This window comes from Mandrillus leucophaeus, unplaced genomic scaffold, assembly GCF_000951045.1.
Source record: "Mandrillus leucophaeus isolate KB7577 unplaced genomic scaffold, Mleu.le_1.0 Scaffold148, whole genome shotgun sequence".
Classification (NCBI taxonomy): domain Eukaryota; kingdom Metazoa; phylum Chordata; class Mammalia; order Primates; family Cercopithecidae; genus Mandrillus; species Mandrillus leucophaeus.
In genome coordinates, this window is record NW_012101454.1 from 1,193,376 (window position 1) to 1,209,822 (window position 16,447).

The 16,447-nt window shown below is 36.6% G+C and overlaps 1 protein-coding gene across 2 annotated transcripts in view; it reads left to right on the forward strand.

Moving 5' to 3' along the window:
• Positions 1-16,447, forward strand: part of PPP1R9A (protein phosphatase 1, regulatory subunit 9A) — a 405,188-nt gene that overhangs the window by 563 nt on the left and 388,178 nt on the right. The window contains exons 1-2 of one of the 2 annotated variants that reach the window (XM_011974682.1): positions 287-476; positions 1,758-3,367. In XM_011974682.1, coding sequence (XP_011830072.1) covers positions 1,973-3,367 — 1,395 coding nt within the window. In that variant the 5' untranslated portion in view covers positions 287-476; positions 1,758-1,972. Of the gene's footprint in view, positions 1-286; positions 477-1,757; positions 3,368-16,447 lie in introns of those variants that run through there. The other variant, XM_011974681.1, reaches the window with a different exon arrangement.

The following is a 16,447-nucleotide window of genomic DNA, read 5'->3' on the forward strand; positions in this document are numbered from 1 at the left end:
CCGCGGCGCTCCCGCTCGGGTAAGGGGGAGGCTGAGCGCGGGGCGAGGAGTTGGGGAGGGTGGAGAGGAGGAAAAAATCGGCTTGTACAAAGGCTGAGTTGCAGCCTGGGGGTGGGGGTGGGTTGTGGTGGAGGAGCAATAGGTTGAAGATCGGAGGCATTATCAGTGGGATCTATTGTTTCCTGGCACATTGGGAGGAAAAACAAAGGGATTTATTTTCATTACCCTGTAATTTTTTTTTTCTTTTCTATTTTTTTAAATGTGGCCAGGGAGCTCGTCTCTCTCCGTGTCACACTGGGATCCGCCTGGCAGCCGCCGGGAGCCGCAGCCAATGTGTTAGGACTTCAGGTGCTTCTTGGCACAAAGCTAGACTGCGACCTCCTACCATAGCGCTTGGCGTCACCTGCTCTCCCGGTCCTGCCCCAGGGCCGAGGGATTGCGTCCCGAACCGGGCTTGGGAATCGGCTGCCTCTCAAGTTGGTGTTATTTATGTTTGTCTTTTGTGAGGGCAGGTTTTGAATCCCCCGGCGGCCCCATCTCCCCCGCCCCCGCCTCCTCGGGTTGGAATTGGCGGGGGAGGGAATGGGGTGTGTGTGTAGGGGAGAGGGGAGGGTGTTTGTGGCTTTAAAAAGAATGGTCAGGGTAAAAGGAGATTGTCGATGCTTTACAAAAAAAGGAAAAACAGGCACCACACTCCAAAGCCTTTCTTGTTTGTCTGCATGGGCCATGCATGCGTGCTGGGCCAGGAGCCGAGTTTGGAGACGTTTTAAGTGAAAGTGTGTGCCTCCTCAGCTGTTTGTAAGTGAGGGTGATGTGGCTCGGTCTAACATCAAAACAAAACAAAAATAAAATGAGAAATCTTTAGAACTGCCTGCATTGTCTGCTCTTCAGCATATCTTGAAGTATTTGATTGCTGGCTTATTGATATAAAATCCTGCTGTGGGCTTAAGGAGACCAGCAAGCGTGCATTGCGTAGCGTTTTGAACTGTAGTAAGTTAGAGGCAAGAAAGAATAAACAAATCAGGGCGGTGAAAAGGGATGTCACAGTATATTTGCTTTCTGATTGTCACATTCTTACGCATTTATTCCCATGGTAGTCTGCATCCCACTCCATAATTAATAATAACCACTGTTAGGAAACTTCCAAATACTTGTTATAACTGAATTTAATGAAACTTATTGCCATTCAGGAACTTTTTTTCCTCCTTGTTTTGGTCTGAAATTGCATTAGTATTGCTTTGGGGATGCTGTAGATGAGAATATTGGACCAGAAAAAGTATAATATGCCTCTGTAGGCATGTTTTGGAGTTTGTAAACATAGATTCCAAACTTAATTGTACTTAAAAAGAATAAGTTCCAACTAATTGTGGAGAATCCTGAATGAAGTTGATTTTCTGGACGGTTTGTTGATTTCTGAAAGATCGATGAACTGCTGGTTTCTTTTTAAAGGGCATTCACAAAAGTGACTAAAACTTGGGCTCAAGTATTGCTTTCAAATATACTTATGTGTAACTTGTATTTGTGAGTGTGTGTGTGTGTTTGAGATTTTGATAGGTATCTCCAAATTGTGTTTGAAACATTTTTTACCAAAGACAATCAGAATGATAACTTCTTGACTTTTAACTTCCCGTTTCAATGAGTAAGCTCTTCTGTTTGCCACGTGGCTAAGCCATTTGGAAAATAAAATGTATGTTATTTGATTAGACATAAATTCAAGTAAGTAAATGAATTCAGAAATTCATTCTTTTCTATTTCAGATGAACCTCTAGTCTTGCCTTGAAAAAACCATTCTCTGTAACTCTTGACTGTGACTAAGTTCCTAATACACCTGTTGGCACGATCGCTAACACAGTATACCATTTGAGAGGTACTTTTCTTGACCCAATACTGGTGATTAGAGAAGACAGGTATCTTGGTTTTTTGTTTTTTCTTTGATCATTATGAACATTGGCTTTTCACCCCTGAAGTGAAAATGTTGAAAACAGAGTCTTCAGGTGAACGAACAACTCTCAGAAGTGCCTCTCCTCACAGGAATGCATATCGAACTGAGTTCCAGGCACTGAAAAGTACCTTTGACAAACCCAAGTCAGATGGGGAACAAAAAACAAAAGAAGGTGAGGGCTCCCAGCAGAGCAGGGGGAGGAAATATGGCTCCAATGTCAACAGAATTAAAAACCTATTTATGCAGATGGGTATGGAACCCAACGAGAATGCTGCAGTCATTGCCAAAACAAGGGGAAAAGGTGGACATTCATCTCCTCAGAGAAGAATGAAGCCCAAAGAATTTCTGGAGAAAACAGATGGCTCAGTTGTTAAGTTGGAGTCCTCTGTTTCTGAACGAATTAGTAGATTTGACACAATGTATGATGGCCCTTCATATTCCAAATTCACTGAGACTCGGAAGATGTTTGAGAGAAGTGTGCATGAATCAGGACAAAACAACCGCTATTCCCCAAAGAAAGAGAAAGCTGGAGGGAGTGAACCTCAGGATGAATGGGGAGGTTCCAAGTCCAACAGAGGCAGTACTGATTCCTTGGACAGCCTTAGCTCCCGAACTGAGGCTGTCTCCCCAACTGTGAGTCAACTGAGTGCAGTATTTGAGAACACTGATTCTCCCAGTGCCATCATTTCTGAGAAGGCTGAGAACAATGAATACTCAGTGACTGGGCATTATCCTTTGAATTTACCATCTGTTACTGTTACAAATCTTGACACCTTTGGCCACCTTAAGGATTCTAATTCCTGGTCTCCTTCAAACAAGCAAGGTGTTGATACAGAGGATGCTCACAAGAGTAATATAACCCCAGTACCAGAAGTGGCTTCTAAAAGTACCTCTCTAGCTTCGATACCTGGTGAAGAGATCCAGCAGAGCAAGGAACCCGAGGACTCCACATCTAACCAACAGACTCCCGACAGCATTGACAAAGACGGTCCTGAAGAACCTTGTGCTGAAAGTAAGGCAATGCCAAAGTCTGAAATCCCTTCACCACAAAGCCAACTGTTAGAAGATGCTGAAACTAATTTGCTTGAAAGTGAGGCAGCAAAGCAACAGAGGAAAGAACTTGCAGGTGGTGATTTCACCTCTCCTGATGCTTCTGCATCCAGTTGTGGAAAAGAAGTACCCGAAGATTCAAACAGTTTTGATAGTTCCCATGTGTACATGCACAGTGACTATAATGTGTATAGGGTGAGATCCAGGTATAATTCAGACTGGGGAGAGACAGGCACTGAGCAGGATGAGGAGGAAGATAGTGATGAGAACAATTACTATCAGCCCGATATGGAATACTCGGAAATCGTCGGATTGCCAGAAGAAGAAGAAATCCCAGCAAATAGGAAAATTAAGTTTAGTAGTGCCCCTATTAAGGTAAGTGTATTTTCTCCATTTGTTTTCAAATTTGTTTTTAGTACTAGGGCCTAATTGTATGTAGAATAGACTTGACAATTAGTAGGAGTTTTTGTAAGGGATTCAAGATTGTTGATATACACCTGTTGTCAGGTGATTTTAAAAGTTTGGAGTTTGAGAGATATCAATTACATTTCTTAAATGTGCTTTATAAGGGCATCCACCAATAGTGAGTAATATTAAAGCTGAAGAAGTTCGGGGATTTTGAGATACATTCCAGTGAACTGGAGTATGAGTAATGTGAGTACCGAAAACCAGGAGTGTTAGTTAGAAATGTAATTACTTTAGTTTTACCTAAAATTATTCATAAATAATATTTTCTGAATGTGCACACTTTAAGGTATGAAGTATAATGTACAATGGGAGAGTTATGATAATCTGGGAATAATACTTGATTTACTTTCTTAAAAAATATGATTACTTAAGTGTAACTGGATTGTGAGGAATTTTGTTGGAACTCTTTTTTTGGGTACTGCTACTTGGTGGTCAAAATTTAATTTGTGGAAATATATTAACTGACTTAAATACTTTGAAAAGCTTTGACTGTAAACACTTTGAGTTCAAAATTTGTTACATAGCTTTAAAATGAATTTTTTTGAAAGAAATAACATTGATTTGCCATTCATGGATTTATTTTTACCTCTTAAAAACTGGGTAAATGACAATTGAATTCACATGCTCTAATGACTTCACTTAGTTAACATTTGATATGGAAGAATAGCACAAAGTACATCAGCAGTGGGTGGTGGAATGTTATTAGCGGATAATGGCAATAGGGGCAGGAGGTGGTTGGTTGAGTATCAGAATCTCCTGGGGTGCTTTTTCAAAGTATACTTGCTCACAGCTTAGTCCTGAGATTCTGGCATGCTCTCCTTCGGGGAATCTGGAAGGTTATGGTGCAGAATGGTAGTTTTAGACCACATTCTAGGGGCTTCTAGCTTACACAGTGTGTATATATGATAGACTTGGAATCTGATACATTTCTGTAAATTTTCTCCTCAAAAATCTAAAATCACTGTTATTTTCATTTTAGGACCTTCCATATAAGGCTCTAAAACATAAATTTACATAGAAATATTTAAAGAGAAATCTGACATTGTTCTGATTATGAAAGACTATTCTGAAATAAAGTAATAATCTATGAAATTATTTACAGATGTTAGCAGGCAAACTTTCATTTTATTAGTGTAAGGCAGAAGTTCTGGGTCAGAATGGGTCATGTTAAGTTAAACTGTAGTTTAAAATAAACTACAGATGTCAATCCAGTTTGAAAGTAAGTTTCTTTGCAGTGCTTTACCACCTTCCTTTGTGATTCTCTGTCTCCTTCTGCCTTCCTACCCCTCCCAATGCCCTCTGCCCTACTCTAGATGGTCTTTAAAGGAGCCTTTCCCCCAAGCCTATCCAGTGAGCTCCTAAACTTCGCCATTCACATCCCCTTTGAACATCATCTTTCTACCCCTTAGGAAGAAAGCAATAAGATTAAATCGTTTCACATTGAGAAAGGCAGGAATAACTGAAATGAACTCTTCAAGGAGTTTGTTAAACCCAGTGACTAAGTTTTTAATATGGAGGATAGCAGCTTATGAAAATTTATCAAGTAGAACACTACCCCGTCAGCCAAGTGGGATACCAGCCTGTATTTGGGTCCTGTGCTGCACAAAACATAACTGTGCACTAGTAGGTTTAATGGATTTTAAAGTATTTATCATTGAAATATGTCTGTTTATATGTGAACAAACCTGCTTTTTGGGAATGACATTTTGAAGTTCAACTAATTTTTGCTATGATTGCTGATAACAATAAGTATTTTGCCTCTTAATTTTCATATAATGACAATTTTGTATAGCAAAGAATGCAACATTATTTACATTTAACACATTTTATCAAGAATAAGATTTGTAAAACAAATTAGATCAAGCATAAGATTTGTGAAACAAAAGTAATGTATTGCATTTTACTGGGCAGTTAACAGGACTACTTGGAGTAGATTAAGTTTGCAAACAGAAGATTCATTCTTAGCCCTTTGTAATGAATAAGACAATTGCTCTTTCTTGCTGCTTCCATTGTTTAATATGCAAGTTGATTCACTTGGAAAATTTGAGAGCTGCTTTCTACTGGTCATGGTGGTGGTCTTAGTGTTTAGGTTATTCCCCAATTAAGATTTTTTTTTGCCTCAGAGGGTGGTAATACCTAATTAGATCCAATTAAAGTATTTATTGAAGGCTTATCATGTGTGTTCTCTCATGCTGTTAGCTGAAGAAGACACAAAAATCTGTAAGGTTACCCCTTTCCTCTGTGAGTTTGTAGACTCAATTCTTAAACACATTGTATTTAGAATCCATAAAAAACAGTATAAAAATCTATGCCTAAATGTTTAATGTCCTGTGAGTCCTTTAATGGCACTGGGTTGTACTAAATGCATATAGAGAAAGGGATTTGATAGATTATTTGGAAAGGAATACACGCAATCATTCATTTTCTATCTGTGTTTCTTTATTCTTTTCATAAAGCTTTATTTATGGAATGGGAAATTACAGTTTCTAACCTAAGTCTTTTCCTTTGAAGCTTAAACATACTTCCTCTTAAAGAAGCAATAGGGAATGTATTATTTAAATAAATGATTTTTAGAACTTTTACATTCTTTTCCTGTCACTTTATTCTATACTAGGTTAAAAATTCCCAGCACCTTTAGTTTTTTGTTATAGATCTTATTTATCATCTTTGTATGTGCAATATTGTCCGCAGTGACTACTTCAGTTCTTTTTATAGATGTTTTACGTAGATATTTCCGTAAGATGTCTTAAATCTGGACGTAGAAAAACATCAGAATAATAGTTGATCTTTCCTGTGCAGCATATACCTTGTACTCGAACATGTACCTTGACTTTTAAAAATGGTCGGACTGTATTGCCAGCTGTCAGTATGACTTTTCTATCTTTCATAGATAGTTATATCTTATTGGATAGATTGATATGTTTCATAGGGTTATGAAATATTAGAATGGAATTAATAATAGCAAATTAAGATCCAACTTTGAGATATGGAATGGGAGAATGTTATGAACCATGCTTATTCAAGATGGAATTATGCCTTCATTCTCAGGAATTTTTCAAAATGAAAGGATTGAATTAAAGTAAATTTGTCTCAGATGAATCAAAACAAGAGAGGGTGACGTGTCATTTTTTCTACTAATTCAGAACATTTACGGAGCCCCTAATATGTGTCAGGGACAATGCAAATATAACAAATACGTAAAATGAGGAGCTGATGAAGTCAGGAGCTGCTGGTAGGTGGGAAGTGTACAGCCCATTAAGGAAGCTCTCAGGCTGTTCCCAACTCTGTGCTTTGATGATCTTTCTAAGGTTGCTGCAGCCTCATTAAGGAAGTCACAACCTTTCTCTGTTTCTTATGTCCTTTGGATTGGTATTTTTTTCCCCTCAAATACTATTGTGTTACAGTGGATTGTTATCCTTGAAACAGCATATCTGAAAAAGATTTTTCTAACTCCCAGTAAGAAGGACATTACAGAGTTAATATTGAGGTACATTGTGCTATATTTTGAGTGTTTTCTCAACTCATATGGAGCTTTACAGGACTGGAGTTCAAATAATCAGCAAGGGCACCAGAGCTTCAAACCTTACATAATAGTTGTTGAAAATGGATCTTCTTGTATTCTCTCCTTCTTTTGGGGCTCCGAGTCATTGTTAGGGCGTTCATGGATATATGAAGTTTTTTTGTTCAAGATTGTTTTCAGAGAATAGTTCTGTTGAGATCCAACTTTTTGTCTTTGCAGAGGCTTCCCTTTATAACAGTTTTGTCATTGCTTCTTAAACTTTAATATGCGTATGAATCACTTGGGAGATCTTGTTAGCATGGAGATTCCGATTCAGTAGGTATTCTGTGGGAAATTACCTGGATACAATGGTTGGGCTCCAAGTACACCACCAGGCAAGCTATCTCAGAGGTTATGGAATAGAAGACTCAGAAAACAAGTTAAAATGCTTGAATCACATGATTTACCAAACCAGTTAAACACAAATCCTGAGGCAAGAGGAAAGCTATGGAGTAAGTTAATGCAGTTCAAACCAGGCTGGAAGGACCACACTACCTGTGTCCTGGGTAAACAATATTCCTATGTCCCATCTTTCTTTCACATAACCGTTCCCCATTAATGACGTGGTTATGAGGATCAGAGCTGATATTTGAACCAAGACTCCATAGACTAATGATTTCCTGGGTCGATGATACATACTTGTTCTATTGAAAAGATGTGACAAATACACTTAGGTACAGCCATAGCTTTGCTAGTTTGCCTGCTCATGAGCCATGGGACCATCCTTGGTGTCCTCAGTAGATGACTGACGTGGAAGTAATGTAGCGGTCAGTCCAGGCATAATGGTGACTTGGTATTTCCATTGCTTTTTGTCTATACGTAAACCTCATTCATTTTATCATAATTTCTATTTATTTTATTGTTGTCATGTCTTACTCCCAGCTTACCTATTTATTACGCATCTGTTGACTGCCTTCATTTCACCAGCTTCCATTCTCATTATCAATACTTGGCCCAGCCTGAGTGTTGCCTCTGTCTCATAAGTTATTAGTTTATTTACCATCTATGATTGTCACTTCTTAAGCATTTCATCCATCCCATTTGTTTACCTCTATAATAGAATTTCATATTCTGAAATAATATAGGAAAACTACATAACAGTATGTCTGGGGGGGGGACCTTAAGATTTTGCATTTCTAACAAGTTCTCAAGTGGTGCTGATGTCGCTGATCAAGAGATCACTCTTTGGAATATTAATCTGAAGTACAATCTTCTAGCTTCTGAAAGTGGCTGGTCATAAAATGTTAGGAAAGCAACATTTAATAAATTTCCTTTCCAGATGGGGCTGCTATAGCTGGCTGGGTGGAATAATATTCTCTGAAGATGAAATAAGGTGTAATCTTGTAAAGTGCATGAACACTCTTGTTTCTGGATCCCAAAGTGGATTATTATCCTTAACTCATAAGGCATTTGGGTCATTAAAAAGTCACATCCTAGGCTCTTTGTGTGATTTACGTTTTTAGTTATAAAAAGTTGGGAGGAGGAAGTTTTTAATAGGATCAGAAATTTCATTTCTTTCTTTTACAAGTGTAAATTAATAAACTTATGGAGAGAGTATAAGAATTGTCGTATGATTTAACTTACTTTTCTTGGATAACTTTGATGGTATAACATTTAGTTTTTATTTTTTGAGATGGAGCTTTGCTCTGTCACCCAGGCTGGAGTGCAGTGGCACGATCTCAGCTCACTGAAACCTCCACCTTCTGGGTTCAAGAGAGTCTCGTGCCTCAGCCCCTGGAGTAGCTGGGACTACGGGCATGTACCACTATTCCCGGCTAATTTTTGTATTTTTAGTAGAGACAGGGTTTTAACATGTTGGCCAGGCTAGTCTCGAACTCCTGACCTGTAGTGACCTAACCGCCTTGGCCTCACAAAATGCTGAGATTATAGGCATGAACCACTGTGCCCGGCCAATGGTATAACATTTAAATTGGATTTCCTTTTAAATTTTTATGTTTTATGACCTATGCTTCATAATCAGGTAAATGAAATATGTCAAATATTTTAATATACTTTGTAAAATCAAATAATGAATATTTGTTGAATGAACCCCTTTTCTAAAATCTAGAGGTATATCTATACTTTTTTTTTTTTAAATTGAACAATGATCATTTAGTGTTTAAAAAGGAATTCTTTTGACAGTAGATTATTTCAGATGTTTACTGGCATTTACTTGTAATAGAAAGATTTAAGGTTTCTTGTTTTTTGTTTACTTAATTTATTTTTTTTTGAGACAAGGTCTTGCTCTGTCACCTTGGCTGGAGTGCAGTGATGCAATCATGGCTCACTGCAGCCCTGACCTCTGGGGCTCAAGTAATTCTCCTGCCTCAGCTCCCATGTAGCTAGGACTATGGGCAAGTGCTACCATGCTTGCTAATTTTTTTATTTTTTGTTGAGATGAAGTCTCACTATGTTGTCTAGGCTCGTCTTGAACTCCTGGGCTCAAGCGACCCTCCTGTCTCGGCCTCCCGAAGTGTTGAGATTAAAGGTGTGAGCCACTGTGCCCAGCAGTTTCTTGCTTTTTGGATCATACATAATTTGTGTTCCCTCTAAACTTTCTTTCTCACAAATGACTCTAGTTGTTGGGTTCATGTACTTGAAAGATAAGATGCCAAATTTGGAGGAAAATCACTTTGTGTTATGTTATCCATACGTTGTTTACCTTGTGAACCCAGTTACATGCCCATCAGAAGTAATTTGATTGAAATCTCATCTGCATTAGATTTTTTTCTAACATCTTCTCTACCGCTTGAAAACAAGTTTAGGAATTTTTATAGAGAAATATAGTTAGATATTGGATAAATTCTGTATAAACAAAACAAACATTGCTATAATATGTTGCTTTTTATGCTGTTATCTAATTTACCTGATTTTTTCTTAATTTTCTGTGCTCTCATTTGGACCTATTTTCTTTTTGTTCTTTTGCTTCATTATATTCTATAGCTATGGATTTGAAAAGGAAGAAAACTTTTCAAGTTATGCCTTATAGTTTTTCTTCTGGTCACTTTCACAGTTTTCTCCTGATTCTAATCTCTTTAGTTTGTGACGTAGACGTTTAGAGATGAAATATACTTGAAGGTAATCTAGCGTCACTTCCCAGTCACTTCAGGAAGCCCTTCACTAGCATACTCCTGACAGATGATGTTTCAGCTTCTGCTTGAATAATTCCACCGATGGAGTGTTTATTACTTTGGAAGGTAAAAGGAAAGTTAGAAGGAGGGGCATGCTGGTGTGTGTAGGGAGGTGGTGCACCCACTCTTCTTTTTATTTAATTTTAATTTGCAATTTTTTATTAAGATAAAATTCAGGTAACGAAGTTCACCACTTTGAAGTGCACAATTCAGTGGTTTTTAGTATATTCACAGTGTTGTGCAACCATCACTTTTATCTGATTCTAGAACATTTTCATCATCCTAGAAAGAAACCCTGTGTCTGTGAATAATCATTCCCAATTCCTCATCCTTCTCCATCCTCTGGCAAGCAGTAATTGACTTGCTTTTTCTGTAGACTTACTTCTTCCAGACATTTCTTACAAATGCTTTTAAAAAAGACTATAGGATACTTGAAGAAGAATATAGGAGTATGGCTTGGGATATATTAAATTTAAGATATCATGAGGATAGCACACTACAGTAAAGTCTAGAGAGCAATGGCAAAAATTTTCTTCTGGTTGGTGACATGGTCTAAAAATTAAGTGGCGCTATCTGGGATCAACAAATGTTGTCTGCCATTTTATGCATTTCATAGAGAGGAAGAACACATGAAGCTGAGGAGACAGTAGGGTTCAAGAAGGGATGAAATGTATAACTGAGGAAGAATAGGTTTATGTGGCTAAGAGGATGGCTGAACAACTCCCTTGCATGGGGCACCACACTTCTCTTAATGTAATCTAAAATTGCTACATATGAAGCATGAGTGTTTGATTCAGCATAGGGTTTCTTTATTTCTTTTTAGAGACAGGGTCTTGCCCTGTTGCCCAGGCTGGAGTTCAGTGGCACGATCAAAGCTCATTGCAGCCTTGAACTCCTGCGCACAAGGGATCTTCCTGCCCCAGCCTCCCAAGTAGCTGGGACTACAGGTATGTGCCACAGTGCCTGGCTAATTAAATTTTTTTTTTGAAGATTCAGGGTCTTGCTGTGTTGTCCAGGCTGGTCTTGAACTCCTGGGCTCAAGTGACCCTCTTGCCTCAGCCTCCCAAAATGCTGGTATTGTAGGTGTGAGCCAACATGTCCTGCCTGCATAGGGTTTCTTTAAAGGTACAAGTGGCATTGATGCTGAGTTTCATCTTTACATTGGTCTTTTTCTAGCATGAAGGAATCCTGTTCCTTTTCTAATAATCTGATGCTTATTTCTATCCTACTTCTTTATATTGTTGCTTTTGTTATTCTTTTACTTTTACTGGAATTGTTCATGGACAGTTTCACTACTTTAAAATTTTTTCTCATCCTTCGATATTTCGATATAGATTTCTTATGCCTACATGCTATTATCTGAACTGTAACCATCTGTAAGATGAGTGATTTGAGGCAGATATTTATTTAGTTTCCCATGTGTTGTCTGTTGGAGCATATTACTATATAGTCTATATTACTATTGAATATCATTAACTAGTAATAAGAATGATAACATCAAGAGGTACTTGATATTCTGTCAGGTTGGACAAGTGTGCCTCTTGAGGCCTTAATTTCTTACCTGTAATTGAGGCTGTCTTACTTAATTTATCACTTTTTATTATTATAGTAATTTATCGCTAAGATTGTTTCTCAGCTTTACCATTCTGGAATTCTCTGTGTCTTAAACATATTTGTACTACACCATAATCATAAATATTTGTGCTGTGATTTCAAAGAGAAAATTTTGAACATCTTTTGTTGAAATATCAAAATGAAGAATTTATGTTAAATTGTTCTTGAGAACAGTAATTCTATCGATTATAGTAGAAACCTTAAAATGAGTAGAATATTAAGTCCACGGGAGTACATTTTTATAGAGTGGATTTTTAGAGCAACTTGACTTTTGAAAGTATGGGTTTAACTATATGTTAAAACACCCTGCTGAGGAAACTAAGAATAAAGAAAAAAATGTTTGGTAATATAGTTGCTGACATATTAATTGCTTCACTCACTTTTGCTCTGGAAATAGCTTCATAGCACAGTTCAACATGATTGAAATATTGATAATTTTTTTGTACAGTTCCCAGTTTTCAGCCTAACTTACTCTTTCTCATGCACATATCCTTACAGAGAAGACAGCGAAATAGAGTATGAAGATATCAGGAAATTTTATATTTTAGGAGGAGAAAAGTTTTGTTCTTTGCTTACACTTAATCTATTATTTCATTGGTATTTTAAAAAAGTATTTGTGGAGTTAAAACTATTCACCAAGTATTTATGGATAATGGTAAATGAAACTGCTCCCAGATCTGTTAGTCTCCTGCCCTCTTTTATAAGTCAGATGAGTTTTGTGCCGGGGAAAGCTAATCTTCCAAGTTGTTTTCCATGCCAGTTGAAATATGTAGGGCTAGATTCAGACATAGAGTGGTTGTCAAGGGTCAAAAGGGTGAACAGAGTCATGACCATGAAAGTTTCTTTCCAGGAATAAGCAGTGAGAGGCTTCCAGATTAGGTCTTTGGTATTTCTGTCTTGATGCCTTAGGACTGGCATGACCATACGAAACTGAGTGACTTGCATGTTGAGTCTGTTGCTGTATGGTAAGATGGACTTTTCTCTTTTATCCACCTCAGATTTCTCCTCCAAAAATTTCTTTTTACTCCTCCTCTTTTAAAAATACGTAAGTATACAGCTTCATGGAGGCTACATTCACATCAGAAAATTGTCTAATCTTCAATATAAGAATCTTAAATAGTACTCACAATCAGAGGTACCTTTTCAGGCTTGCGAAGAGTTTTCTTTTCATGGTAAGGGCCCACAGAGGAGAGGGAAAATCAGGTTTATTGGTTAGTTTTTAAGATCTGTTTTTGAGGCCGGGCACGGTGGCTCACGCCTGTAATCCCAGCACTTTGGGAGGCCGAGGTGGGCGGATCACGAGGTCAGGACATCTAGACCATCCTGGCGAACACAGTGAAACCCCATCTCTACTAAAAATACAGAAAATTTAGCCGGGCATGATGGCGGGCGCCTGTAGTCCCAGCTACTCCGGAGGCTGAGGCAGGAGAATAGCGTGAACCCGGGGGGCGGAGCTTGCAGTGAGCTGAGATCCTGCCACTGCACTCCAGCCTGGGCGACAGAGCAAGACTCCGTCTCAAAAAAAAAAAAAAAAAATACCTGTTTTTGAGTCAGTGTTATATTGATGGATTCTTTTACTAAGTACTTGTTTTGGGTAAAACTGAGTTGCAGAATTGTTTTGTAAAGGAAGAGAAAGACGTAAATTTGCACTTTTCATTGTTAATTGATATTATAGACATGTATAAAATTATTTTTTTAAATAACCCATTTCTCGGGGAGAAAGGCAAAACTTATTGTAGGATGTTTGAATGACATCTTATCTACCATTACCTAGAATGTGTTTATTTTTAGAAGTTTATTCTGTAGGTAGAATAATAAAATACAGTAATTTAAATTGTACACCAGGAATTATATAATATTCTATGTCCAGAGCATGTATTTCCTTTTAGAAATTTTAACATTGAGCACTGAGCACTAAAACAAACAAACCTGTAAATAAGTCTTTCGAAATATCAAGGCTGCCTGGAAGATTGAGGCTGCAGTGAGCTGTGATTGGGCCACCACACTGCAGCCTGGGCAACAGAGCGAGACCCTATTTCAAGAAAGAAAAAGAAGGGCTGGGCCCAAAAATCTATGATTTTCATGTCTGTATTATATACAGTTTTTTGCTCAGCATCTAGAATTACCTATTATTTAAGATAGATTCCTAAAAATAAAATATGATTTTATTAATTTATAATTTTATTATTTATAATTTTATTAAATTATATTTAAATTAATTAAAAATAAAATTATTTTAAAGCCCTTTATATATACTGCCTGAATTGTTATTCAGAAAGGGTGTATTAGTTTATAATCAGCATTGCATTGGAATAGTTTTCTCACAATCCCCGCACCAGTACTTAGTATTATTTATATGCTTTGCAGTTTTCAGTTTGGTAAGTGAAAATAACTCTTATAATTTCTACTTGATCTGTTGTTGAGATTGAAGATTTTTATATGTTTATAGGCTTTTTTGATATGAGCTCTGAGTGGTTTTTATTACTTTTTAAATCAATGTTTGTTAGTAAAGACTACATCAATGTGTTATTTAAATGAGTTGGTAGAAAGTTAAAGCAACTCACATATCCAGTAATGGGGATATGGTTAAATTCATTATGATAAATGCATATAGTATAATAGGATAAAGCTGTATAACTCATGTTTTCTAAGATTACTAAAAGATGTAAATACTTCATAATAAAAAGTCTGGTTAAATGCTTAATATGCATTTCTGTCTTATTTTTACTTTAAAAATATGTGTATTTGCACGTAGGACAAAGATTAAAAACGCATACATCAAAATGTTAACACTGATAAATTTCTGGATTGAGAGAATAATGGTGATGTTAAATAAATGTATACTTTTCTGAATTTACTTAATTTTCTACAGTGAGTATGTATTCTTTAATTACATTAAAAAATAGTGGTGGGACACAATTGGAATGATCAGCAATAACAACATAAGGAAGTTAACAAAAACACTTTAAAATGCTGCCCCAAATTCTAATTATCTTTTAATGTACTTTTTTTTGGAGGACATGTCACAGAAAAGAAATTTGGTTGAAAAGTGTAAATTTATATAACACTGGAGAAGGTGTTACTTTAAGAAAATGGATGAACTTTTGACAGTTGAATTCATTAAGTGCATATTTCTTAAACCTTGGTAAAATTGATCCCACATTTGTGGCTAAGCTTGTAAGTATTATGGGGAGGGAGACCTTCCAATTCATTTTGAATTGTGATTATATAACTTTTGCATAGACCTGAGATATTTTCCTTAAGTTCAGCTATTGTGTACATGATATTCTAATGTGTTACTTAAAATATGCTTTTAAACACTGGGTATAATGAATTTGAAGTGAAATATATTTTAATGAATAGTCTTACTAAAAATAATAAACATTTACTTAAAGGAAACTTAACCATTTTGCCATGTGGCATGATGTCTTTCTGATAGATTATTGAGCCTCAAGAGGCTTGCTCCCTGTGAAGGTGACAGAGTGGAGATGTCAAGTTCATTATCTTGCTTACATATAATCCTTTGAAAAAACTCACGTACACACCCAGTTAAAAATAGGATTTTGAGTTCTAGGCCTCCACAGAAGTCATTTGAATATGTTTCCTGTCCTAAAACACCAGCCAATATGTAGTTTCCTGTTGTTCCTCTTAAAAACCATATTAGCTGAAAAGAGATTCATTTGATATATGGTTAGACTATATGGTAGTATATTTTTAGTTAGAGTCAAAGGGTCAGTTCCCCTCATCTATTGGATAATTTTCTACCTTTGAAAAGCTTTGGTAGATAATGTTGTAGTATATAAATGATGACAAATGTATTTTTGTTGGGTGGCAGAGTTTTCTGAAATTGGAAGTTTAAATTATTGCTTTTTGTTTAATCAGATCAGCAGATTACTTTGATCTTAGAGTTTTAAGCAGTTCTGGCATTTTATTAGTTCTGGTGAAGTCCTAATTAAATTACCTTACAATATAATCTGGTGGTTGGATTATCACTTTTTGTTAAGTATTCTTAAACCTTACTACAATATGGTTGATAAATTCTGTTAATATTTTCTTGTATACTGGGTTTCTAGTAGGGATATATAGATGATTGTATATAATTATAATAACTAAAGAAAAAGAGGCAACATTAACAGACAACCCATGTAAAATTTTGACTCTTTTCTATAAAATGATTACATTAGAAAAAGACAATTGGAGTTCAAGAAAAAATAATTTTACTGGTTGTGATTTTGCATATTTATATAAATTTGTGAATGATTTCAGGCAGTGATATCTTTTTTTAGTTAATCATGTACCCAATCAAGTTTGAGACAAGGCTTATGTTTTTCCATGGAGATTATGACGCTTGTGGAATTTTTATTTTGCTGGCTTCTTCTCTGTATAACGAGTTCTATGAGTAGGACCATTAGTGAACTGGAGCTGCCTCAGGAGGTTGTCCCATTTGCAGATGTAGCAATCAGAAGAGCTTTAGTTTGAGTTACTGGGTTTTGACTCTTACTACCTAATACAGTTCTTTATTTTTATTTATTTATTTATTTATTTATTTATTTTTGAGATGGAGTCTCACTCTGACTGCATTATTATTTTTTCTTTTTGAAACAGAGTCTTGCTCTGTTGCCCAGGCTGGAGTGCCATGGTGCGATCTCAGCTCACAGCAACTTCCATCTCTCAAGTTCAAGC